The sequence below is a fragment of the Anolis sagrei genome, chromosome 5, assembly GCF_037176765.1.
Source record: "Anolis sagrei isolate rAnoSag1 chromosome 5, rAnoSag1.mat, whole genome shotgun sequence".
Lineage (NCBI taxonomy): Eukaryota > Metazoa > Chordata > Lepidosauria > Squamata > Dactyloidae > Anolis > Anolis sagrei.
The window spans coordinates 28,998,655-29,023,993 of NC_090025.1; the positions used below are offsets into that span (position 1 = coordinate 28,998,655).

General features: G+C 39.3%; 1 protein-coding gene across 1 annotated transcript in view; it reads left to right on the forward strand.

Moving 5' to 3' along the window:
- ARHGEF38 (Rho guanine nucleotide exchange factor 38) overlaps positions 1-25,339 on the forward strand; it is a 64,601-nt gene that overhangs the window by 33,048 nt on the left and 6,214 nt on the right. The window contains exons 6-12 of the mRNA XM_060779140.2: positions 658-857; positions 4,250-4,383; positions 9,206-9,310; positions 10,146-10,268; positions 11,494-11,814; positions 19,625-19,765; positions 24,000-24,198. Of these exons, the coding sequence (XP_060635123.2) occupies positions 658-857; positions 4,250-4,383; positions 9,206-9,310; positions 10,146-10,268; positions 11,494-11,814; positions 19,625-19,765; positions 24,000-24,198 (1,223 nt within the window). The remainder of the gene's footprint in view (positions 1-657; positions 858-4,249; positions 4,384-9,205; positions 9,311-10,145; positions 10,269-11,493; positions 11,815-19,624; positions 19,766-23,999; positions 24,199-25,339) is intronic.

Sequence of the window (25,339 nt, forward strand, 5' to 3'; positions counted from 1 at the left end):
AGGCAGTGTAGACTCATGTAATGTAGTGCAATGAAGTTAAACTGCATTATGAAACTGCATTATATGGCAGTGTAGATGGGGCCATGGTGCCCTATGTTCTCCTTTAAGGTGCATGTCATTGTCAGATTGATTTGAAATATTTTTAAAATATTGCAGCATGTGTTTCTTCAGTTATAAGGAGCCCCCAGTAGCGCAATGGATTAAACCCTTGTGCTGGCAAGATTGCTGACCAAAAGGTCAGCAGTTTTAAAAATATTGAGAGTGGGTTGAGCCCCTTTTGTCAGCTCCAGTTCCCCATGTGGGGACATGAGAGAAGCCTCCCAAAAGGATGGTAAAACATCAAAACACTCAGGCGTCCCCTGGGCAACGTCCTTGCAGTTGACCAATTCTCTGACAACAGAAGCGATTTGCAGTTTCTCAAGTCACTCCTGACTTGAAAAAACGTTATAATGATACAACATTCATGATAACAGTTGTTTCTCCACCACCACCAAGAGCTTATACTTTCAGCAGCTGAATTTGTAATTCTAAAAGGAGCCATGATATCTCATATGTACATATTGCTGTGCATGGTCTTGTTACACGAAAATAATTTCTTCCTCTCTGCACTTTCAGGAATTCATTTGTTTATTTAATATGGCTTTGTTTGAATTTTAGAGGAAAGTCAAACCTACTGGACATGGGATCTCTGATGATAAAACCGATACAACGAGTGATGAAATATCCATTATTACTCTGTGAACTCTTGAATACAACACCCATGTCTCACCCAGACCACCGAGCGCTGCAGGAAGCTTTGGCTACTGTGAAAGCCATGACTATGAACATCAATGAACTTAAAAGAAGAAAGGATATAGGTAAGAGAAGGTTAACTCTATGGAGCAACAGCAGGGGACTATACAGAAATACATTCAAAGAAGTCTTCTGCTGGTATAGAAGGTTCTTTCATTAAATGTGAAAAAGTTTGTACAAAGTGTTCTGACTGTAATGTACAGGTACCAGCTAACATTGTTAATAGAAATATATTCAAAGGCAAGGTGATTGTGTTAAATGCCTGGACGCAAACATTGTCAGAAATATCAAGTCTATGACACTTTGGTGGGTTGCTGTGAGTTTTCCGGGTTGTATGGCCATCCTCCAGAAGCATTCTTGCCTGATGTTTTGCCCACATCTATGGCAGGCATCCTCAGAGGCTGTGATGTCTGTTGTAAACTAGGTAAGTGGGGTTTATATATCTGTAAAATATCCAGGGTTGGAGAAAGAACTCTTGTCTGTTGGAGGCAAGTGTGGATGTTGCAGTTGGCCACCTTGGTTAGCATTAAAAGTCAGGAGAAACATCAGGAGAACATGGCCATGCAGCCCGGAAAACTCACAGCAACCCAGTGATTCTGGCCATAAAAGCCTTCGATAAAACTAGAATTGACGGTATAGACCAGGGGTCCTCAAACTAAGGCTTGAGAGCCGGATACGGCCCTCCAAGGTCATTTACCCAGCCCTCACTTTGGGTCAACTTAAGTCTGAAACGACTTGAAAGCGCACAACAAGAGTAACAATTCTATCCCATCAGCCAAAAGCAGGCCCACACTTCCCATCGACATACTAAGTTTATATTTGTTATAATTGTTCTTCATTTTAATTATTGGATTGTTTTTAAGTGTTTTTTTGCACCACAGATAAGATATGTGCAGTGTGCATAAGAATTAATTCATGTTTTTTTCAAATTATAATCTGGCCCTCCAACAGTTTGAGGGACTGTGACCTGACCCCCTGTGTGAAAAGTTTCAGGAACCCTGGTATAGACCCTTCTACGTATTGGACTGGATCTAGATTTAGATGAATGTAGACTATATCTACTGGAATAGAACTAAATAGAATAATTAACTAGGTCGTGCCTCGTTTATGTGCTCATTTCTCTCCTTTATTCTAGTGTGGATTTGAATAGACTCAAAGATTCCAGTTCCATTTCAAGTTACCTATAGTTTAGCGTGTCATGTTGACATATTTTTCCCATAAATTTATTGAGGACTTTTCCATACACAATAAAAATTAGAAGAAAAGCACCCTGACATTTGTCATGTTGTTTGTAGCAAGCAAAGTTTATTGAATAGTCTATTGACCGCATCAACATTAAAAACAAAAACAGAAACGTGCACAAACAGACAACAATCACCATCCCAAGACCCCCACAACAGTGAACCAACACACTTCAAACCTGATTAGGTTAAAAGATAACTAAAAACATCATCATTAAATGTCAAGATAAAATTTCATACCACAAAAATTAAAAACGAAGGTTAAAATGAAGGTTAAAACAGACTAGCTATTACACAATCCCAAGCCACTTCAGATATCTGCGTCACTCCTACAGTTTACCCCAATCGCCTCCAGATACGCAGTTCTCAGCTGCGTTGCTTTATGAAGGAAAAGGGCTGTTTGGTGTGTTATCTTAGCATTCTGGCCAGCCATTAAGAATGTAGTTTTGATATGGGGATCCCAGTGAGTCTTCTGTATGATGAATGGTCCAAGGTATTGATTTCTCTCTTTGTTGTACAAAATACAATTAAACAGTACATGTGTAATATCCTTTACCTCTGTCGCCCCACAGATACAGAAACACTCATTATATGGAACTTGGTTAAACCTTCCATGTTTAACCATTGTATCTGTCTGTTCAAATCGGGTTCTAGTGAATACCCTCCTTAGATGTTTAGGCATTTCTGTCTTTAGGTATTCGGCTGTTTGAAAAGTATGTTTAAAGCGACTTAACCATTTTAGTGAGCCGGCTTTACTAAGGGTGGCAATGTCTTTCTGAGCCTCTATATCCTGTATTCATTGTGCCACCATTTTTGGATCTAATCATGTTGTTTGTAACTGCCATCTAGTTGACTTCTGTTTATGGGTGACCCTATAGATGAGAAACCTCCAAGTTACCCTATCATCAGCTGCCATGCTCAGATCTTGTAGATCCAGGAATAAGCCTTCTTTGGAAGGACTGTGCTTGACTCCAGGGTTTCCCAACCTTTATCTAGAAATTAACAAACAAGTCATAAATATAATGGTCACCCTTTCATTCTAATATTCAAAAGTGGTTTGTCTCTCTCAATATTGGTTTCTTTTGACTATTGTAGCTAACCACCATTATGCTTGAGTTTCCATTTGCTAAGGGCCCCTCCAGACGGTACCTTTATCCCTTTCACAGCAAACAGGAGGGTGGCCAGACGCTACTCCCTGTAAACACAGAAGCAATAGCTACAAAAGGCAAAAAAAAAAAGTGAGATTTCCAGGTGTGGGAATATTGCGGTTTTGAGCCGAATCTGCGGATATTTGAATGTCTGTATGTCCCTGCAATCAGAAATCACAGGATTTTTTATCTGAGTTTGTTCTTGAGTTTAAGATGCTTGTTTTAGTTGGATGGTTCCAAAAAAGAAGATGATACTTGAGTAGAAGGCAAAAACTTTGTTCTGGAAACTTCATGAAACATCTGGAGGGCACAGTTTCTCTAACCAGGACAAAGAACTGAACTTTTGCAGTGACTCTTCACATATAGGCATATCCGCATCTTGAGGTTTTTTAAAAATACTGCCAAAGTTTCTGGCAGAAGTCCTTCAGCAGCTATCTTGGCATCCTCTAAATCTTGCAACAAAGCATCAAGTCTGGACAGCGGAGGTAGAAATCCAACAGGGCTGTTGTGGACCTCTTCTGAAGTCCCAGAATTTTTTGTCCCTGTTTAAAACTCATAATTTAGTGTTGTCTGGAAGTGCCCTTAGTCATTACATTCCAGAATAAAACAGTTAAATTCAGTTCTGCTATATTACTCTTCTCTAGTGGGAAGTCATCTGGAATACTAAATTTGTTTCTGGTCCACTTTTTGATGATTGCATTTCTTTAAAGCATCTATCAAACTTAGGTGTGTGAGTGATGTTTGAGGACATTCCAGGCAAACTAATGAGGGATTTAGACTGCAAAGGCATGGAAATTATTATAGCACACAGGATTATATCTTTCGCAGTAAATAGCATCTTTGGTGCTACTGCAAACAACAGGAGCAATTAGAAAGATAGACTTTTAAAAGCTTATGTGGCTATCAAAAGTTTTCATCATCTTTGCAATTTGTGTAAGTACAGTGAGTAGTAGTAACATCTCTCTCTTTTCTCTCTCTCTGATCTGTTGTGGTATTTAAAGAAAGAGAGCTGAATAGGTGCCATATGAATACAAACTCTTATTAGTGCATGACTTGTCTACTTTTCAGTGTTGAAATATAAGAAAAATGATGAAGATGAATCCCTGAAAGAGAAATTTTCAAGACTAAATATTCACTCAATTAGTAAGAAGTCCAAAAGAGTCACGGGCCACCTGAAAATTTTGACTGGAGGAGAACTTCAGGTATTTCATTGATTCATTTTTTACTTAAGGTTTTGTAAAATGGTTGCACAATTATTTATTCAGATCTACAGAAAAATAAATTTTGCACTCAGAACTGATTCAGTTATTCTGATTTTCCTAAATATTGCATGCATGTAGTATTGAATAGAGGCTGGATGGCCCTCTGCTGGGGTGCTTTGGTTGTGCTTTTTCTGCATGGCAGGAGCTTGGACTGGATGTTCCATGTGGGCTCTTCCAACTCTATGATTCTCTGTAAAGTGGGCCCTTGGTATCCATTGGAATTTGGTTACAGGATCGCCTCCCTCCCCATGCATCCAAAAATTCAATTATGTGCAATGATACAGACAATATTATCCCTTATATAAAACTAAAAAATTAAAGTGTATTTTTTGGATTTTTAAAATGTTTTCAAGTTATGGAGGATTGAATCCATGGAGGCAGAACCCATGAGTACAGAGGACTGACTGCATATCTTTGTTTTTTGCCATTTTAATATCTCTCTCCTTTCTCCATGTTTTTGTGAGGAACACGATACATGTTTTTGTGAGGAACACGATACAAAGGAATTGGTGGGGGGAGGGGGGAGAGAAAAATAAATAAATCCAGGTGTCAATATTTTTATAATACTATATAACAAAGTGCTGTTTTAGATCCCTGAAAAGTGTATTCTTGGCTTATACCTGGAGCAATGACCATTAGCTCTATATTGGGATAACGTAATCTAATTGCAGTCTGAGTAAATTAGATCCTTTGTGTGTGGGACAATGTTATGTGGTTGATGTCATGATATTTGGTCCTAAGCCCTGAGATTTTTTTTACATGTGTAAAATTTTTATGGATGACTGTCTGGTTCCGTATGTCAAGCTGGATCACCATTTTCAGGTATCATCTTCAAAAGGTAGATGAAATGGTAATGGCAGAAGATGATTGCGCTAATGGAGATGTCAACTGACAGCAGGTCCCAGTCACACTGATGGAGGGGTTTCACTGTCTCGGTTCTGAATCCTGCTACAACTAGCAAGCCGCGATGCCTCACCTTGAAAACCCTAGTTGGCTAGGGGACAGGAAATAAATATTTAAATAGATTAAAATGTCTGGGGACAGATATATTTGTGTAGTCAGCTCTTATTAGAAGGTTTGGGTGCTTACAGATTCATAAATTTTGAAAATATGGTGGTAGAATAACATCTAGGTTATGATGTGGAGAAGGTAAATTTGGAATTACATCCTCCAGAATTCCTTAACTGGAATAGACAATTATTAAGATTACATAGAAAACTAGCGTGCGATCTTATATTTTTAGTGAGAATATTGTTTATATGCCCAACCTTTGCTTTACTTTAAATAATTGTAGTAATCAAGAGATCTTCTGAATTATTTGCTGTCACAATCTTTTCTCACAAGGAAATTGGTACAGATCAGGAGTGTTCCACAAAAGCAGTGCACTGGCACAAGTTACAGTAGCCAAGGAACACAATAGGTTATTTACTCTGCTTGACTTCATAAATATTGACATACTGATTATTAAGGGCAATGAGGTTTTCCCTTCAAGGCAAAATGTTTTTAATGTGAAAATAAATCTGCCTTGCAGTCCAGCATAAAGAAAATGCATCTTGCTGCGACGTAGTGCTGCCATTGGATAGGAATACTGTATACTGTAATCCGCCCTGAGTCCCCTGCGGGGTGAGAAGGGCGGAATATAAAAACTGTAAATAAATAAATAAATAAATAAATAAACAAACAGTATAATTTCTCCAGTGTTGGGCATAGACATCCTATGACAATGTGGCATGTCTCATTAAGAACCACATCCACTGCTTTAACACGATGTGATTTATTCCATACCGGGCATGCATATTCAGCAGAAGAATAGCAAAGTGCAAGGGCAGATGTCTTCACTGTATCTGGTTGTGATCCCCAGGTTGTGTCAGTCAGCTTTCATAGGATATTTCTAGCACCCACTTTTTGCTTGATATTCAAGGAGTGCTTCTTATAAGTCAGAGTATGGTTCAGAGTGACTCCCAGGTATTTTGGTGTACTGCAATGCTCCATGGTAACAAGGAAACATCTCGGCACTTCCTTTTTCTGTTTCAAAAGGCACTATAGAGGAACCCCTTCAATTATTTGGGTTAGCTGTGAGGTAGGATGACTTTGGGGGGCGGGGTGGGATCATCTGGGGAAATTTTGCCCCTCATCCCCACACCATTTCCCATCCTCATCCAGACCATAGACTCTGGGTACAATACCCCCAAGCTTTAGAACGAGTGCTGTTTGGAGAAAATGTGAATCTTTTCCTACTCCCTTCCAAACAATCTGTGAATTATTTATCATCCAAAAGTGCAGGTGCTAACTAAACCCTGGCAGCACACACATAATTCCAATGCAAAATGTGATTTTTTAAAAAATGATGCAAAGTAGCTGCTAGTTCTATTCAGAGAGAAGGGCCTCTTTTTTTTGGTGTTCCTTTTAGTCAACACTTTCCAATTTCAAATACTGAAGAAGTACTTGAGGAGTTGGGGAGAGAAAGCAATGCTTTTTTGAATGCCTGGGCATCTTTTCCGCCTTAATTAGCTGTTCAGAGTGGCTCACATTCCCCATTTCTGACATGTGCAGCAACTCCTTCGGCGTTAGATGAGAAGATCAGATAAGACATTTCCAAGGTTGCTTTTTTGTTGTACTACACAAGGAAAGAAAACAGGAGAAAATAAAAAATACCAACCTCTTTTTTCAAATCATAACAAGTATGGCTCAACCATAGAAATAACCAGAGCCTCTCAAATCCTGGTGCACATATTAACTCTACAGATGTACAGTAATGAGCACAGGGACAAATAAATGTATGGCATAAAATGATGTGTTGCTCGTATTCATTTTTATGTAAGCTAAGAGAGCATCATAAACATGAAAGCCAATGTGAGCATAATAAAATAAACTCCATGGTTCTTTAATATATTGTTGGCCTTTCTATCACACTGAGTTATATCTGTCAGGCTTTGTAGAGGATGTTTTTTCCCCTTCTAAGAATGCATTCAAACCAGCATAATACATGTGCGTGCTGTATGTGCTTGCATACAAAGAAAGACCTAACAATCTATACTGTCCTCTGTAATCTGTCATTGTTTTCATTCTGCTTCCTGCTTTTTCATGTAAGGTTTTGTATCTCATTAAGGAAGTTCACCTTTTTGCATGGCTGCACTGAGCTGAATTTTTGTGCTGCCTCAGCTCTCAGGTGATGTCTCTCCCTCCATTTAATGCTCCTTCACGATCACAGCCTTATTCTTACATGAGTGTGTCAGCTTGAGATATTTATTCTGTAATTCTAGACAAATATCCAACGTGACATCAAAGAAAATTAGAACAGTACAGCAACATCTTGAGAATCTCTGTACTTTCAGATAAGACAGCAATAAAAATCGAGTACAGAACAATTGCAGCAATTTTGAAAACAGTCCCTGGAGAATACTGTTGTGGTCAGCTAAAAATTAAAACGAAAGGCTATTATTTTCTCCATTGATATTGTCACAGAGGACAGGAAGAAGACAGAGAGAGAATATAAATCAGATTTCCACAGGCTCACCCCCCCCCCCCCCCCCGACATAATAGTCAGTTCACATAACACAATGAATGCATGTTTCTAGGTCCAATAGAAAGAATGCAGAAGCATGTTGTTCAATATTTGTTCTTCACTGCCCCTAGAGGTCTAACGGTTTTAAGTTACAGGATTTCAGTCAAACATTAGAAGCAACTTCCTGACACTAAAGACCTCATCCCACAAAGGGGCAGAGGAGCAGACGGAATCGACTTCTTAGCGTTCCATTTTAAAAGAAAACAGAGAATTTAACAATAGCTCCCATTCCACCTTAAAATCCAATAGTTCCAGTTCCCATCCGGTTTTAGCCATTTCTATGCGCCGGGAGAGCAGTGGAGTCCATTTGTCCCCAACTTCACAATCCTCCAATTTCTGTACACTGTAAAGACAGAGGATCATGGGTAACAAAAAGAATGTCTCTTGTGTCATTTGATGGGCTCCATGAAACTCTGGCTTTAAAGTGTATATTTATTTATTTTGTATCAAAATCATTGCATAAATTAGTATAAAAGTGATAGAAATAGAAGGAACACAAATATCTTTTGACCAAAAATGGGCAACAGCAACCACATTATCTGTAACCTCAAACAATTCTTCCTCTGTACATGAGGCAGGACATTGCAGACAAGCATACAGATGTAGAGTTGTCTGTTCTGCTCCACAGTCGCACAAGGTGCAGGATTCCTTTAGGTAGTGCCATTTTGCCAGGTTGTCTTTTGATCTGCCCACTCCACTTCTGAGTCTGTTCAGGGACTTCCAAGTTGCCCATTCTTGGTTTGCCCCAGGAGGCAGACCCTCTTGAGGGGCTATCCAATTGGGATTTCCTGGTTTAGCTGCCCAGAGGGATAGTCTTGCTGTTGCTGGGGGAATGTTAGGAGGAGTGGTGGTTCCCATGAAGCTTTTCCTTGATTTGAGTGTACTGGGAGGAAGCTGATCTCCATGCAGTGGATGGCTTTCACAGTGTTCAACCTTATCTCCCTCTTTGTTTCTATACACTTTAAAATCCCAAAGCATTGCTTTTAAAGTGTATAGAAACAAAGGAAACCCTGCATCTGATGAAGTCCTAAAAAAAATCTGGGAGTGGAAGTAGTGGACTCTTAATTCTTTGCATGCTCTAGCTGGAGATCCTGCATTGAGCAGAGGGTTAAACCCATTTCCCACTCTATGGTTCATTTTTTTCTACCAACATTAAGAATATTCTTACTCTAATCATAATGTTACTATGTATTTTAGGTGAAAGATGAAACTTTTAATAAGGAGGAGAAGTTGTTCAGAAGTTTAGAAAAAACGGTTAAATTGTGTGTGAAGAATATTTCATTGTCTCTGCAGCAGTTGAAGGTGAGTGCAACAGTACAAATTTCCCCCTCCCTACCATCACACTTGCTGTCCACAAGTAGCAAACAAATATTGACCATCTATGAGAAAGTATGAAACATGCTTTGAGTCCTTTTGTGAGGAAGATATTGCCTCTACCTGGCATCTACTGTGATTTATTTATTTAATGCCAAAATACAACTGAAAAAAAAAGTCTTGGACCCAATTATAACATTAGTTCTCAAGTTGCATAATTATGTGAAGATCAGATTTCAGTTAGTTTGACTCTGGGGAAATAATCATAGTTGTTGTTGTTGTCGTCGCCATCGTCACCATCATCTCACTTGCCTCCCAGAGTTGGGACTGAAGGCAGCTTATAGTAAAATGATTTTTACAGAAAAGTTATGCTTTCAGTACTTTGTATGTCCAATCGGAATATTTGTGCTGTTAGAATACCAGAAATATTTTGAGACACTTCAGTGCTTAACTAAGAAGCATACATGTGTTAAACAAACAAAAATAGCTGTTTTTGTGTTGCAACAACCTGTAATTTTGTTCACTGGAATCAGACAATGATTTGTTAACCAGCCACAATTTGAAATCATATTTTTAAGCTTATGAATGCTGACTTGTTTAAACCATGGCTTGTTGTGACATCCAAAATTTTTTTCCCCAGAAAAAAAATATGGGGAAGACCAACTAAATAATGTGTTTTTAAAGTTGTTGCTGTTGATTGTCTTTCGTGTAGTTGGTGGCTTAAGCAACAAACCATGGTTAAAACAAACAATGGCTTATCAAGATGTGCCGTTTGAGGTGTATGCTCAATATTTTTCCTTTTAACTCATTGTATTCTTTTCAGGATTCTACACTTTTGGCTGCCACATGTGAAACTGAACTTCACAAGCTTTTACATGAGAGAGAAAGTGAGGAAACCGGCTCTTCAGAAACACCGATGAATGCTGCAAACACCAATGAAGGATTTGTACGTTCTTGAAATTTGATCCAAAGGCTAGAGATACAGATTCAAAGAAGCCGTGTTTCAATACATGGTTGTTGAAACTTAGTAACAAATCTAGAAGGAAGAGGAGGAGAAGGAGTAAAAATAATTAAACTTTATTGATAGACCCCCTATCTCCCCAAAGGAATAGAGGTGGTTTTTAGCCCGGTTATCATACTTGTTCTGATTTCACTGCATATCAAAAATCTCACCCTACACATCAGAAAGAGAAAAGACAGAGAAGACTCTATAGTGTATATTGCAGTTTAGCCGTTAACGTCTTGGTCTTAAGCTAGGAAGACCTTGGTTAATATTTCTGCTTAGTCATAATGCTTACTGGGTAAGCCTGACATTTTTGTGTCTTTCAGCCAAACCTATCTCACAGGTATGTTGTGACATAAATTACGCCACATTATGATCTTTAGTGGAAAGGCAGAGTTTTCATGATAATCCTGCCAGATTTGCTGGAATGAAAAAATGACTAGTCAATTTAGCTTTGTGAAAAGGCAGAAGACAGTTCCATCTTGTGTCCTGTACTTTACTAATAATATAATATAATATAATATATTGTATTGTATATGCATATAATATTTATAACATTATAATGTAATACAATATAATAATACTACTAATAATACAATATTATAATTATATATTTTATATTACATGTAATATTACTAATAATATTACAACATAATGGTATAGTACAATATAGTAATATATAATAATAATATTGTACTATGCTAATAATATAATATATTGTATGTATATATATATCTTGTAAGCCACTCTGAGTCCCCTTCGGGGTGACATAAATGCCGTAAATAAATAAATAAATAAATAAATTGAAAGAAGGGCTTTCAGCCAGGAATCCCATAGAGTCGTGCTGGATGACCTAGAACATGCCCAGAGAGAACATAGTTTATCAGACATGAATAAATGGAACTGTATATACTGGCCTCATTGATACAGCAGTTGTATTGTATTTACTGAATACTTATTTTTCAAAGCTATGAAGTTTTTTTCTACAGTAATTTAAAAATGATTTAACACAAGTACAGTGCAATACTGGTATTTCCTGTAAATACAATGATTCTTGTATTCTAATTTTTGCATGTACAGGTTATAGTTATGCATATGAACTTGAATGATGCATCTTTGGTTCTGTTTCCTTTCCTTGCTTCTCTCTCTTCATCTTGTACTCATCAAGAGAAATCAAGTCAACAAGATGGTGTTGGCCCCCCTGTCCACATTACAGGCCCTGTTCCTGGGGCCTCAGAAGCTAATCCAGAAGCGATATGATAAACTGCTGGATTATAATAGCTGCCACCCAAAGACACCTGGGGATGAGAAGGATCTTGCCAGAAGAGAATATGAGGCTCTCAATGCTCAGCTTGTGGAGGAGCTCCAGATATTCAACAAGGCAGCAAAGAGAATTGTGATAAATTGCTTGTGTTGCCTTATCACTCTCTTGAGGGACATGACTTCATCCTCATTTGAGTCTTTTTCTGGGAGAGAATCCCTTATAACAGTGAGTACAACTACAGTCATAATTACTGAATTGTTGTTGATTGTAATTATGCACTACTACACACCACTCCCACAGTGGTGCTGAAGCAGGGGGAGCGAGGGTCCCCAAGAAATTCCAGGAGAAAGAGGAGAAGGAAGAGACAGAGACAGCATTGCAAGTTCACAGAATTTATTGCTTACCCAGGTAAGGGCACCTCAGCTCCAATCTGGCTGTTGAGGTACAAAGCCCTAGCCCCAAAACACCCAGCATTTATAGGCAAAATTATCCAGTTCGCACATGCGTAGATCCATTTGACATTTACACAATCTAATCAGTTTGGCCTCGAATCGTAGCCAAGAACATATGTTGGCAAGAACACTTATTGGCACAATATTATGTTTTCCACAACTTTCCCCTTACATCATCTGACCTCGTTCTCAGACAACTTACATTGAACCATTAAAATGAATCATAACTTCATATTTCATCACATCATATTATATGATTCCACACATCTTCATTTCTGTATCTTTAAGCAAGCATTTCCCTTATTAATCCTCCTTAATTATATTCCCAATACATTTGTTCCATTAAAAAGATATATTTCATTTTGCCTGCTATTTACTTCAACCAGACAGGAGGTGGCGCTGTTATACCATATCTTCAAATGTTCGCTTCTTCCTTAGGTTAATAATTATCAATTGTTCTCGGCACCCACCCTCGTAGGTTTCCACATATAGCTCCTGGCCTGACCTCGGCTTTCTCAAATATTGACACAAGATTAGGTCCCCAGCCTCCTGTCCTTTCATGCCATCTGTCGTTTTCCCTTCCTCCAGAGAATCACTAGCAGAATTCCTTCTTCATATTATTAAGAATCCCTTTTTAAGGTAAGATTTCATTAATTTCATTAATTTCTATTTAGCTGCTGCCACATACCCCACAAAATCTTGTGACGAAGAAAACCATTTTTTTTTCGGAGTCACACCCTTAGTGTGATTATACCACCTTATTTTCCCTGGATAACTGTTGCATCTCTTCTATCTCCAGAGTCATAAGTTGTTTCAATTGACTTCCATGTCGGGCATTTGCCGTAATAACAATTCTTTCAATCATATTTCTTAAGCAAGCAATCACACAAGGCAGTAGGAACATGATCAGAATACCAATTATCAAGATAACAAATCCTACAATGATGAGGTCTTTTAACCATTGGAAGTTTGGCAACCAATCAGTTAACCAGCCAAAAACACTCTCTCCCTTTGGGGCGTATCCAATTCTGATGGTAGATACTACTTTCTGTATCTTATCTATATCAGATTCAATCTCTCCCGATTTGTTTATATAGTGGCAGCACGTGGTATTGAGAAAAGAACATAGCCCTCCTTGTACAGACAATAGGTAGTCCAAAGCAAGTTTGTGTTGCATCAGGACCCCTGCCAAGGAATCAACTTCTGTCTGCAGAGCTCTTATTCCAGCCACAGTTTTGTTCGCCAGCCTCTCTACTTGAGCTGAGAGTCTCCGAATCTGTCTTATATTTAGAGCTACACCCGCAGCAGGGAACAAGATGGCTCCCAGCCTTTCTCCCTCATTTAAATAAGTTTGGTCTGGGTCATATCCAAGTGTTTCATCATAGGCTCTTTTCAAACGCTGTTCTTCACGCTCCCTTCTCCAAGTCACCTGGGATTGTTGTTCTGGGTATATTGTCACATCCGCTAACATCAGAGTACCAATCGTGCACGTTCCTTCCCAAAATGGCGGCAAAATCTTTCCCGCCCATTGACCACAGATCCAATACAATCCCTGAGACAAGCCACCCTTGGCTACCAACGATTTAGGCACTTCCTGGTGGGCTTCCACCCCTTTTACCACTTTTGCAGGATTTGATTCTCCTCTACTCTGCTGTGGCCCTTCAACAGGTGGTTCCCCCTGGCCCTGAGGCAGCCCTTTGCTAGGAGCCTTTGGTGGATCACGACCCCTGCTGGCTACTTTTGCCTGGGCCTGTTTAATGTGCGTGCCCAATTCTGGTGAAACAACTCCATCAGATCTTTTTACCCTTCTTGAATGTTCCAAACGGGCTAAGAGGCTAATATCTTCAGACGCCTCTGTTTTGAATACATGGAGAAGGAGATTACAATTGGGATAATGACCAAGTTCTATTTGGTGTGTGTGGAGAGGGTTATCTCTATCTTGGGTCCATCTCTCATCTTTCTCCCAAATAATGCAAGCTGGGGCCTCTGGCGAAGTCTCTGCATGTGTTATTATAGCTTGTCCTGGATCAAGTAAAGTTTCAGTCATCTCATAATTTTGAGGCCTTAAATTGCTCCATCCCTTTTGGCTTAATAATGTTCCTACCATAAGTGGCCATCCCTCACGCTGGGAAGTAGGCCCATGACTACAAATCCAACAGTCAGTAGCTTCTGTCTCATTCGCTATGTTCTGAATCATCTGGTGGAATATGTTCTGCTCCCATCCTCCCTGCACGAGCTCTGGGACAATTACACTCAACATCATCAGGTAATAAGTATTCCACATTCCAAAACGAATAAGCTTTCCCCCATAAAACATGCTTATAACGGTAAGCCAACCAGATCAACCCCACAATAATCAGAAATCCCACAAATACACCCCCGTCACCAAAAAAGTCCATTTATTCTTCTTTCTTCTTTCTTCTTACTTCTTTCTTGATTGTAGTTTCAAAAACTAAGTCTCTCTCCTATTCAGGGCAACTTTATTCTTATGTTTTAAGTCTTTGAAATGTATGTCTTTTTATTTTATTTATGTATGGTTTAATTAGTTCTTTATTCAATCATCCAATTTTTAAGTTTATTTGCTGTAAGTCAGGGTCCTCTGCTGTGTAGTCTTCTCTCAAGCAGGCTTAGCTCATCCACAATTTTACTTCCTCGTACCCGTGGGGATTCATCAAGTAGCAGACCCCTTTCACTCCTGTCTCAGATGTCACACTCCCCAGGATCTCTCATCCACTTTAAATCTTCTGGTAAAACAGGGGGATACTGTAACAGGTAATTAATTAACATTTTTAAAATCTGCACTTTTTCCTTGATGCTTAATCCTCCTCACTTCCATCTCATATTGCAACAGTTTATCTTCCTTTGCCAATTCAATTTCTAAACAGTTTGAACCTTAAAAAGCATCTCAGTATTTTAGCAAGGCAACCCCATAACATTCACTTTATCACAGCTCTCCCCACAAAATCTTCTAAATTTAAATGCATCTCGAATTGCCACTACTTTCTCTCTCAGACAGTTTCACAACTAATATCAATTTTTTTCCCAAAAGATTTTCCCAATTCTTCTCTCTCCGTGAGGGCATTTAAGTGGCCATCTTAAATACTCTCAACACATGATTTTTCCCTTTTCAATCTCACCCGGCATTTGCAAACAATCAACCTCACACAACCTCACACACCAGTCTTATTCATCCCAAAACTGATTCCATACATACACTCATTTACTCTTTACTGCAATTCTCTTTTCAAAGGGGAATCTAATCATTCACTTCTCACACTTCTTTCTCGCACATCTCAACAATTTTCTTTCATTATTTTTAATCCCTCTTTACTTCTGTACTAACATTTCATCACTACTGCATGACTTTCTTTTACATTCTCATTCTCTCTTTTCCCACATGGTAATCACACACTCTGGTTCTTCTCCTGTGATTAACCATTTCGCTCTTCTGACTTACTTTTTCCTTGCTTTCTCAACATTCTCTCAACATACCTTAACTTTCTTCTTGGATGGCTTTCTCTTACCCACATGCTTGGTTTTTCCCCATCATGTGTTCCAGGTTTTCCTGAATTTTCCTCTTTTTTTTTCCTTTTATTTGAAACCTGTGAAGATTATTTCTCTCACAACACAAACAGCTACACACATTCTTTTTATCCTTGTTCTTTTTCTAACCACACACACATTCAAGTTTTCCAGAGAATGTATACAGACATTTTCCCTTTTTCCTAAAAGACAAACACATATTTCACATATTTTTCTTTTTTCTCTTTTCCTTTTTTTTCTCATTTTATCATCATTTCTTTTCTTTTGGCTTTTTCCCGGAAGCCTATAACCATTAGTTTCTTTTCTTTATGAACATACTGACATTTAACAAAGAGACAAAGCAAAAACAGAAACAGACATACGGTTGCAAAGCAGCTAGAAGGGACAATGCATATAGACCCAGCCAAATTCCACAATACACAACACATAGGATCAACATAACAATTTTCCCTTTTCAAAGTGCACTTTTTCTTAACCTAAGAGTGCGCCTTCTGTGGCGAACGCAACACTCAGGGGGGTTTTTCTTCTTGAGGTCTGCAGTACCTCTTTTGAAAAAATGTTCCCCCAAACCTGTTTCCTCAGGCATATCCACAAATGCCTGTACCTTAAAAAAAGCTAGCTTTTCCCCTTTTTCTGGAACTGCAGCTGTTAATTCCCAATGCCCTCTCAGTCAAGGAGCCAGCAAAGGAACAGGCCAGTGGAGGCGATTTTCCTTATGGGTACCCTTTTTCGTCTCCCCTGATCCATGCCTTGTCCAGCCCCTGAGTGAGAAGCACCAGCTTCCAAAAGCTTACCTTTCCTTCTTCCTTTTCTCCAGCCCCACGTTGGGCGCCAATTGAAGCAGGGGGAGCGAGGGTCCCCAAGAAATTCCAGGAGAAAGAGGAGAAGGAAGAGACAGAGACAGCATTGCAAGTTCACAGAATTTATTGCTTACCCAGGTAAGGGCACCTCAGCTCCAATCTGGCTGTTGAGGTACAAAGCCCTAGCCCCAAAACACCCAGCATTTATAGGCAAAATTATCCAGTTCGCACATGCGTAGATCCATTTGACATTTACACAATCTAATCAGTTTGGCCTCGAATCGTAGCCAAGAACATATGTTGGCAAGAACACTTATTGGCACAATATTATGTTTTCCACAACTTTCCCCTTACATCATCTGACCTCGTTCTCAGACAACTTACATTGAACCATTAAAATGAATCATAACTTCATATTTCATCACATCATATTATATGATTCCACACATCTTCATTTCTGTATCTTTAAGCAAGCATTTCCCTTATTAATCCTCCTTAATTATATTCCCAATACATTTGTTCCATTAAAAAGATATATTTCATTTTGCCTGCTATTTACTTCAACCAGACAGGAGGTGGCGCTGTTATACCATATCTTCAAATGTTCGCTTCTTCCTTAGGTTAATAATTATCAATTGTTCTCGGCACCCACCCTCGTAGGTTTCCACATATAGCTCCTGGCCTGACCTCGGCTTTCTCAAATATTGACACAAGATTAGGTCCCCAGCCTCCTGTCCTTTCATGCCATCTGTCGTTTTCCCTTCCTCCAGAGAATCACTAGCAGAATTCCTTCTTCATATTATTAAGAATCCCTTTTTAAGGTAAGATTTCATTAATTTCATTAATTTCTATTTAGCTGCTGCCACAGTGCAGTGGGTTAAACTGCTGAATGGCTGAACTTGCTGATTGAAAGGTCAGCAGTTTGAATTCAGGGAGCGGGGCGAGCTCCCATTGTCAGTCCCAGCTTCTGCCAACCTAGCAATTTGAAAACATGTAAATGTGAGTAGATCAATACATACTGCTCTGGTAGGAAGGTAACGAAGCTCCATGCAGTCATGCCGGCTACATGACCTTGGAGGCGTCTACAGTCAACACCGGTTCTTTGGCTTCGAAATGGAGATGAGTACCACCCTCCAGAGCCAGATACGACCAGACTTAATGTTAGGGGAAATCTTTACCTTTACTACACACATTGTTTTGCTGTACAGTATTTACAAGAAACAGAGTCTTCCCTGTAGCCACCTAAAAAACAACAGAGCTGATAAAGAGGTGTGTGTGTGTGTGTGTGTAGAATTTCACCCTGTTTGTACTTAAATGAGAAATTTAACATTTGCTGAATGAATAGATAAAGGTAAAGGTTTTCCCCTGACATTAAGTCTAGTCGTGTCTGACTTTGGGGGTTGGTGCTTCACTCTATTTCTAAACCGAAGAGCCGGCATTGTCTGTAGTCATGTGGCTGGCATGACTTCATGGAGTGCTGTTACCTTCCCGCCAGAGCGGTACCTATTGATCTATTTACATTTGCATGTTTTCAAACTGCTAGGTTGGTCAGAAAGTTCAGCAGCTCAGCAGTTTAACCTACAGGCTGAATGAATATCCAATCTATATTATTAATAGATATTCTCCATATTTCAGAATTTTGTAGTATCTCTCTCCAGATGAAAAGATGTATTCAATACATATTAACTTAAACATACATAGAAGTGAGTTGCACAGGTTTGATGTTGTGTGTTGCGACATTTGCCCCTGTTATGCTGTCCCAGAAACTGTCATGTCCTTAGGTTTATTCTTTCTTTCTTGTAGCATAGCTCTGTCAATGTGTGGACAGTGCTCTCTAGTGCCATCATTTTTAAATTGGGTCAGCCAAGGTTTGTACCGCTTGGACAATAGCTTTTCCTCTTCTTTGTTAGTAGGTGATATGCCATGACATACATGAATTCAAATGACATGAATTCATATGCAGTTGAACTGTGGATGAGATCAAAACCCTCCCATGCAATAGTGGCTGGTACCCTGTTCAGTGTTTATAATACCATAAGCCCGACCTACAACATTATAAAATTTGGAATTCATATTTATGGTTATTACACCATTGCTAGGACTAAAAGTGCTCCCCAAAGCTATCTTTTTTTCTGACAGTGGGAGGATTTCCTGTGTGCTAGGGAGATGGGCAGTATGCGATGATACCTGCAGCTCAGTTCTAGCAGTGAGATGTTTTGCAAATAGCAATGGAAAGGATCCTAGCGTGGTCTTAACACAACTACCTGTTACAAATAAACCCATTGCTGCAGGGGGGCTGAAAGTATCATCACATGCTGTCCCTTTTTCAGTTTCTTGGAATTCATTCTGTTGCTTCCTCGATTGAGTTTATTCATCTGGAATGTCAAAGTGATGCAAAACTGCCTTTTTATTTACATTACTTTTACAATATTTTTGAAATGTAAGCTTTATTACATCTTTTTACTAGAAAAGGAACTAGTTACAGGTAAAAGGGCCGGGCTTTAGCACAGCTGGTAAACCACCAGCAATGATAAGATCTGCTAACCAAAAGGTTGCCTGTTCGAAGACCGGGTCGGCATGAGCTCCCAACTGTCAGCCTAGCTCACTGTTTACCTAAGTAGTTCAAAAACAGTTTAGAGCTGTAAGTAGAGAAATTAGGTACCACTAAAACAAGCAGGGAAAGTATTTTACGACACCATAAAAGGAAAAGATCAGAAAATGTCCGATGACCAAAAGGAAGGAGGAAGTCCTGATGACTCTTCATCATAGAGGATGGAGTGACTGCACCCCCCTGTGGCTGGATTCGAGCACAACCTCCAAGGTGCCAAAAAGCTGGATGTCAACACAACATACCTCCCTTCTGTTCTGTCTCTATCTTGTCTGTCCAAACGGCACTGAATGTTTGCCGTGTATGTGTGCTGTGATCCACCATGAGTCTTCTTGGGGAGATAGGGCAGAATATAAATAAAGTGCTGTTTTTGTTGTTCTTGTTGTTGTTGTTATGTTGTTATATATTACTTGTAAAATGATATGCCTAGACTTTGAGATTGACTACAGTTTGCCTTTTTGCTCAACTGTTCTTTTTTTAGCTTATGTTGTTCAACATGTTGTTGACAGGGTGATTTGACTGTCTCTCATGCATGTATTTCCTTGCACATGCTTACATATCTGTCTTTCTATCCTTTCTGTATTGTAGTATGTGACTAATTATGAAATCTCAAATGTCTTTTGAATCTGCAGCTCTCTTCCCCTAGTATCAGTGAGGTTCAACATCAGGTACTTGAAGAGGTACACAATCTTAATTTCGTCAAAGAAGTCAACAGTATAAATTTCATTGAGAGAAAGCTAAGCTTTGAAAAAAAGAAGAGCACACCTCTCCAGGTTTGTAACATATCACAATGATATACCAATAAACCGAAGTTTCATTTTTACATCATGTATGGATAACTAGTCACAGACCCTGATGTGTGTCTTCAAGTAATTTCTGACTTAAATGGGTGCATCTACACTGTAAAATTAATGCAGTTTGACATCACTTGAGCTGCCATTGCTCAATGCCATGAAACCTTGGGAGCTGTAGTTTAGTAAGCCACCAGGACCCTTAAGCAGAAGGCTATAAAGGTAAAGGTAAAGGTTTCCCCTGACATTAAGTCTAGTTGTGTTTGACTCTGGGCGGTGGTACGCATTTCCATTTCTAAGCCAAAGAACCGGAATTGTCTGTAGACGCCTCCAAGGTCATGTGGCCAGCATGACTGAATGGAGCATCATTACCTTCCTGCAAAAAGTGGTACCTATTGATCTACTCACATTTGCATATTTTTGAACTGTTAGGTTGGCAGAACCTGGGCCTAACTGTGGGAGATCAGCCCGCTTCCCGGATTCGAACCACCAACCTTTCAGTCAGCAAGTTCAGCAGCTCAGTGGTTTAACCCTCTGTGCCACTAGGGTTGTAAAACCAGAAGTCTCCTGATTCCATAGCATTGAGCCATGGAAGTTAAAGTGGTACCAAACTGCATTAATTCTACAGTGTAGATGCAGCAGAAGAGATACTTGTCATTCAGTTTTCTTGACAAGATTTGTTCAGATGAGATTTTCATTTCAGAGGTATGAACAAAGACAATGGTTTCATGGCACACTGCATGTATCCTCACTACTGCACAGGTATCTTCTCATAGGGTTAAGAACCCAGGGAAACATGACTTTTGGTAAGCAGATTTATTGCTTTCCCACATCAACACTGACTGACCACTGTTAAGATCTGAAAAATCTGTTTCACCTCACTCACCCCTTTGAAAATTTAGACCATGATTTGCATCTTTCCTGATTCTATTATTCCACTCCCACTAAAACTAGTGTAGGTGGGATAATAGAATCCAACTTCCACTAAAACTATAGTTCTAGTATTAATTGGCTATCCTATTGATTTAAATATCTAAAGAATGCTAAAATGTCCATGGCTCTTTCACATCCCATCTGAGCTGCATCTACAAGTACACAAGTAATCAGAGCTGCTTCTGACCAGTGACACCTTTGATATGTAAACATTGGATCAAACTGGTTCCATCTGTCTACATCTAAAAAACAGCAGGATCACTCCAAGGCTTTGTGAACATTCCAGAGTAAGTTCTGTCTCCCTTGTTTTGGAATAACAGCTGGAAGCAGTGCTTCTGCTGCGAATAATAATAATAATAATAATAATAATTATTATTATTATTATTTATACCCCGCCACCATCTCCCCAAGAGGTCTTGGGGCTTCTTACATGAGGCCATGCCCATCAATACAGTAAACACAATATAGCACAAAAACACAACAGAAAATCAGAAAATAAAATAACATAAAATACAAAACCAATGTCAATAAGCAACACAACAATATAAAATCGAAACATTAAAACACTAAAAATGATCACAGTGGGCAGGGCCAAATTCAAAGATTAAAATTGTAAAACACTGGGAGATAGGGCAATGTAAAATAACAGGTAAGTGATCCGGGGGATGAGGTAGGATTTAATTGCACAAACCGGAAAATAAAGTGCTTCTGAGAAGAGATATGATAGCCATGTATAAATATGTGAGAGGAAGCCACAGGGAGGAGGGAGCAAGCTTGTTTTCTGCTTCCTTGGAGACTAGGACGCGGAACAATGGCTTCAAACTACAAGAGAGGAGATTCCATCTGAACATGAGGAAGAACTTCCTGACTGTGAGAGCCGTTCAGCAGTGGAACTCACTGCCCCGGAGTGTGGTGGAGGCTCCTTCTTTAGAAGCTTTTAAACAGAGGCTGGATGGCCATCTGTCAAGAGTGATTTGAATGCTTCTTGGCAGGGGGTTGGACTGGATGGCCCATGAGGTCTCTTCCAACTCTTTGATTCTATGATTCTATGCAGAGTTTGGTCAGGGATTATCATACATTTAGTCATTGGAACAGCCAAGTTTTCAGCCATATGTCTTGTAGATATTCTGTAGCAGTTGCAAAGTGACCATTTATTTTGCCCATAAAGACCTAGCCCTAGTCTGTCTCTCTTTCACAAATAATTGAGCATAGGATTGCAAGGAAATCTTATGCTATTTTTCCTCCACTGTTTTCATTTTTACAGCCCTTGGCTATGTCATTGTTACAAGCTTTGCTTCAAATTGTGCATATGCAATCGGCTGATATATTTCCTACTCAACTTCTGTGCAGTACTTGCTAATCTTCTAATGTATTTATTTATTGCACAGGAAAATGAAATACCTTTGATAGTGATAGGAGGATGCATTTTTTTTAAAGAGGCGAAGCTCAGATTTAGACATATCGGGTAAAAAATGTAGCCTTAGGATCCACAGCCTTGCAGAAGCCCTGCTAGTCCCATATCTGTAACTTGTCATTCCATATATAAAATAGTATAATCCATGGATTACTAGTTTCTTATGTCTGGCCTGATGATGAGGCCTGTTATGTATCTTTGTCAGGTTGGAAGATGACTTCAAAATGATTCCTTTCATTTACACGGGAAGGATAAGTGCATTAAGATGGGAGAAGCAAGCAAATTTCCTTTACATGACTATTCATGGGAGACTAATCTTACAGCCTCATAGAGAAAAGGAACAAGCTCAGGAACATTGGACCATCTGTATAAGCAGTAATAACTCTCAGTGAATGTTGATATTATGTATACAGCATTACGCCTTATACGGTCTGGCACTGCAATCTTACCAAATAATGCTCTGCAAACCAGTGCTCTTTTCCTGGAATACAAATTAGTGCATAGTTCCATGGTATGCTTTTTTGTACTGCACACCGGTAACTTGGCCAATGAATACCAGGTCCTGGTGAGAAGAAGGAGCTAGAAAAACAACTTCTCGGCATTCCTTTCCTAAGAAAACCCTATAATATTCATGGGGTCACCATAAGTCAACATGCAACTTATACACCCATACCTGACCACTGATCAGAGATAACAGCAAAAGCGGCCACATATAGATAAATTCCTCATTATGAAGATGTTCCATTTTGACCATATAAATTACCAGCTTTTTTCCATGCCAGTAGCGACTTGAGAAACTGCAAATCACTTCTGGTGTGAGAGAATTGGCTATCTGCAGAGAAAATTGGCTATCTGCAAGGGGATGCACAGATGTGTTACCATCCTGTGGGAGCTTCTCTCATGTCCCTGCATGAGAAGCTGGGGCTGACAGATGGGAGCTCACCCCATCTTGCAGATTTGAACCGCTGACCTTCAGGTTAGAAGTTCAGCCGGCACAAGGGCTAACCCATTGTGCCACCGCGGCTCCTATAATTGCCAATTGATCTTGCTTACACAAGTGATTTGATTTAGGAGTGTTGATATTAAAGCATGGCCCTCATGTGAGGTCACACCTCCTCATTATCAGAAGACAAATCCAGAGATTATGACATATTTGACTTTAAATTTTTATTTCTAAAAATACAAATAGCAATACCTGAGTTGGGAGCAATAATTATAGGTATTATAGCAGGTGAGGTAGAAGACTTTAAGCTATTTCTTCAATGGCCTGTAGATTTCCTCCTCTGAGGCCCACAGCAGGGAAACAACTTACCTGGCTGCTTCTTACAATCTTTCTGTGTTTATGAGGTACTCCCAAATATTATACACACAGAACAGGAGCCATTTTCATTCTGAACAAATGGCCAAACTAAATGCTATAATACCTTTGGTGTTTTTATTACATTTGCGCCAGGTCTGTGTTGGCTACTAGAACACATGCTCCTTTAATCAAAGATATTGTAAATCTGGAATAGTCCTGGATTTAAATCCCAATTCAGTTCCCATTTTACTTACTTAAAGAAGTATAGATAGAGTTTTCAGAAAGGGTTGGAAGGGCTGACAATAACTGAATACAGTCCAGACACAGTATCCATAGGAGATATGTTCCCAGACTTTGCATAGATACATGAAATGGCAGATGATAGTGAACCCTATTATTTTTAATAGAACAGACAATGGAGGTACTGAGAAGAGGGTGTAGCTTGTTTATGGGGTCCCACATAAATGAGTGAAATCACATATATTGTTTTGTGCATAGTCATACTGCATGCTCTTCTGTGCAATTGTAGTGGAAAATCTATTCCAAACATTCTGTTGTTTTGCTTCCAGCCTGAATTTCCACGTCAGACTGAAAACCACAGGTCAGTCATAATGTCTACATACAATTCGGACGTGCTGTACCAAGCCAAGCGCAAATGCAATGCCACACAGGAACTAGATATTGATCTGTATGAAGGAGAAGTAATAGCTGTGGTAGAGCAAAAGGATCCGTTTGGAAGTACCAGCAGATGGCTTGTTGACACTGGATGTAAGTTCATGGCACATACATAGAAACAGCTATCAGGCTTTAGTTGTATCATGTAAGAATGTAAAATCTAGATTTGCCGGGTCTGTGGCCTTTTCTTCCTTCCTTTCCTTTCCTTTCCTTTCCTTTCCTTTCCTTTCCTTTCCTTTCCTTTCCTTTCCTTTCCCTTCCTCCTCCTTCCCCTTCCCCTTCTTTCTTTCTTTCTTTCTTTCTTTCTTTTTCTCTCTCTTTCTTCCTCCCTCCCTCCCTCCGTCCCTCCTTTCCTAATTTCCTCATGTCATTCTGTCTTTGCATTTGGGGCAATGAGTCACTCCCTGAGAACACCTAAAATATTTTAGACAGCTAAAATCATGACTACTCAGGAGAGGCAGTGGCAGGCAGTCAATTTACATTTTGCTGATGGCATACAACCGTGCCCCAAATACTGTGCTATAATGATTTATAAATTGCATTTCTGCCATGTGCTCTATGTGAAGCTTTTCAGAGGATCCACCTAGTAATGCTGCTGCTTACCTGTTGACAGATTTGAGTTGTCATATATCATGCATCTTTAAACAGCCACCAAGGTTGGCAATTCACTGAAAGCCTCAATAGACTGCATCCCAGTAATCTCAAGGACAAGCTCCTTCTGAGAATGAGAAAGTGAGGCATAGTTTCAAAATCCATTTCACTTGGGACCCTACATTGATGATGCTTTATTGCTTTGGGCTGCCCTCCACACTTGTCCTTCGCACTGAAATGTGATAATTTCATTGCTGTCTCAGATTGATAATTGTTCTCATATATGTGTGTGTGTGTATTTTATTATGGCTCTTTAAAAATGAACATTGATATAAACATATAAGTTCAGACAATCAGTTAAAGCATACAGATGTCCACCTTACATGCATTCAGAGCTAGATTCATAGTTAAATAATATTTTGCTTCATAATTAGATGCACCATAAATATTTTATTAAAAAATGAACCCTACTAAATAAACACCCATTTGCCCAGCATCCTCTTTCTCACAGAAGCAACCCAGTTGTTTAGGGAAGGACTTATCCTTCTCACTCTTCAGCACTAAAGTTGTGTTATTTCTTTCATGAAGAATACGATTATTCAAATAGTCTAACAATAATTCAATCAGAGAAGTCAGCCATAGC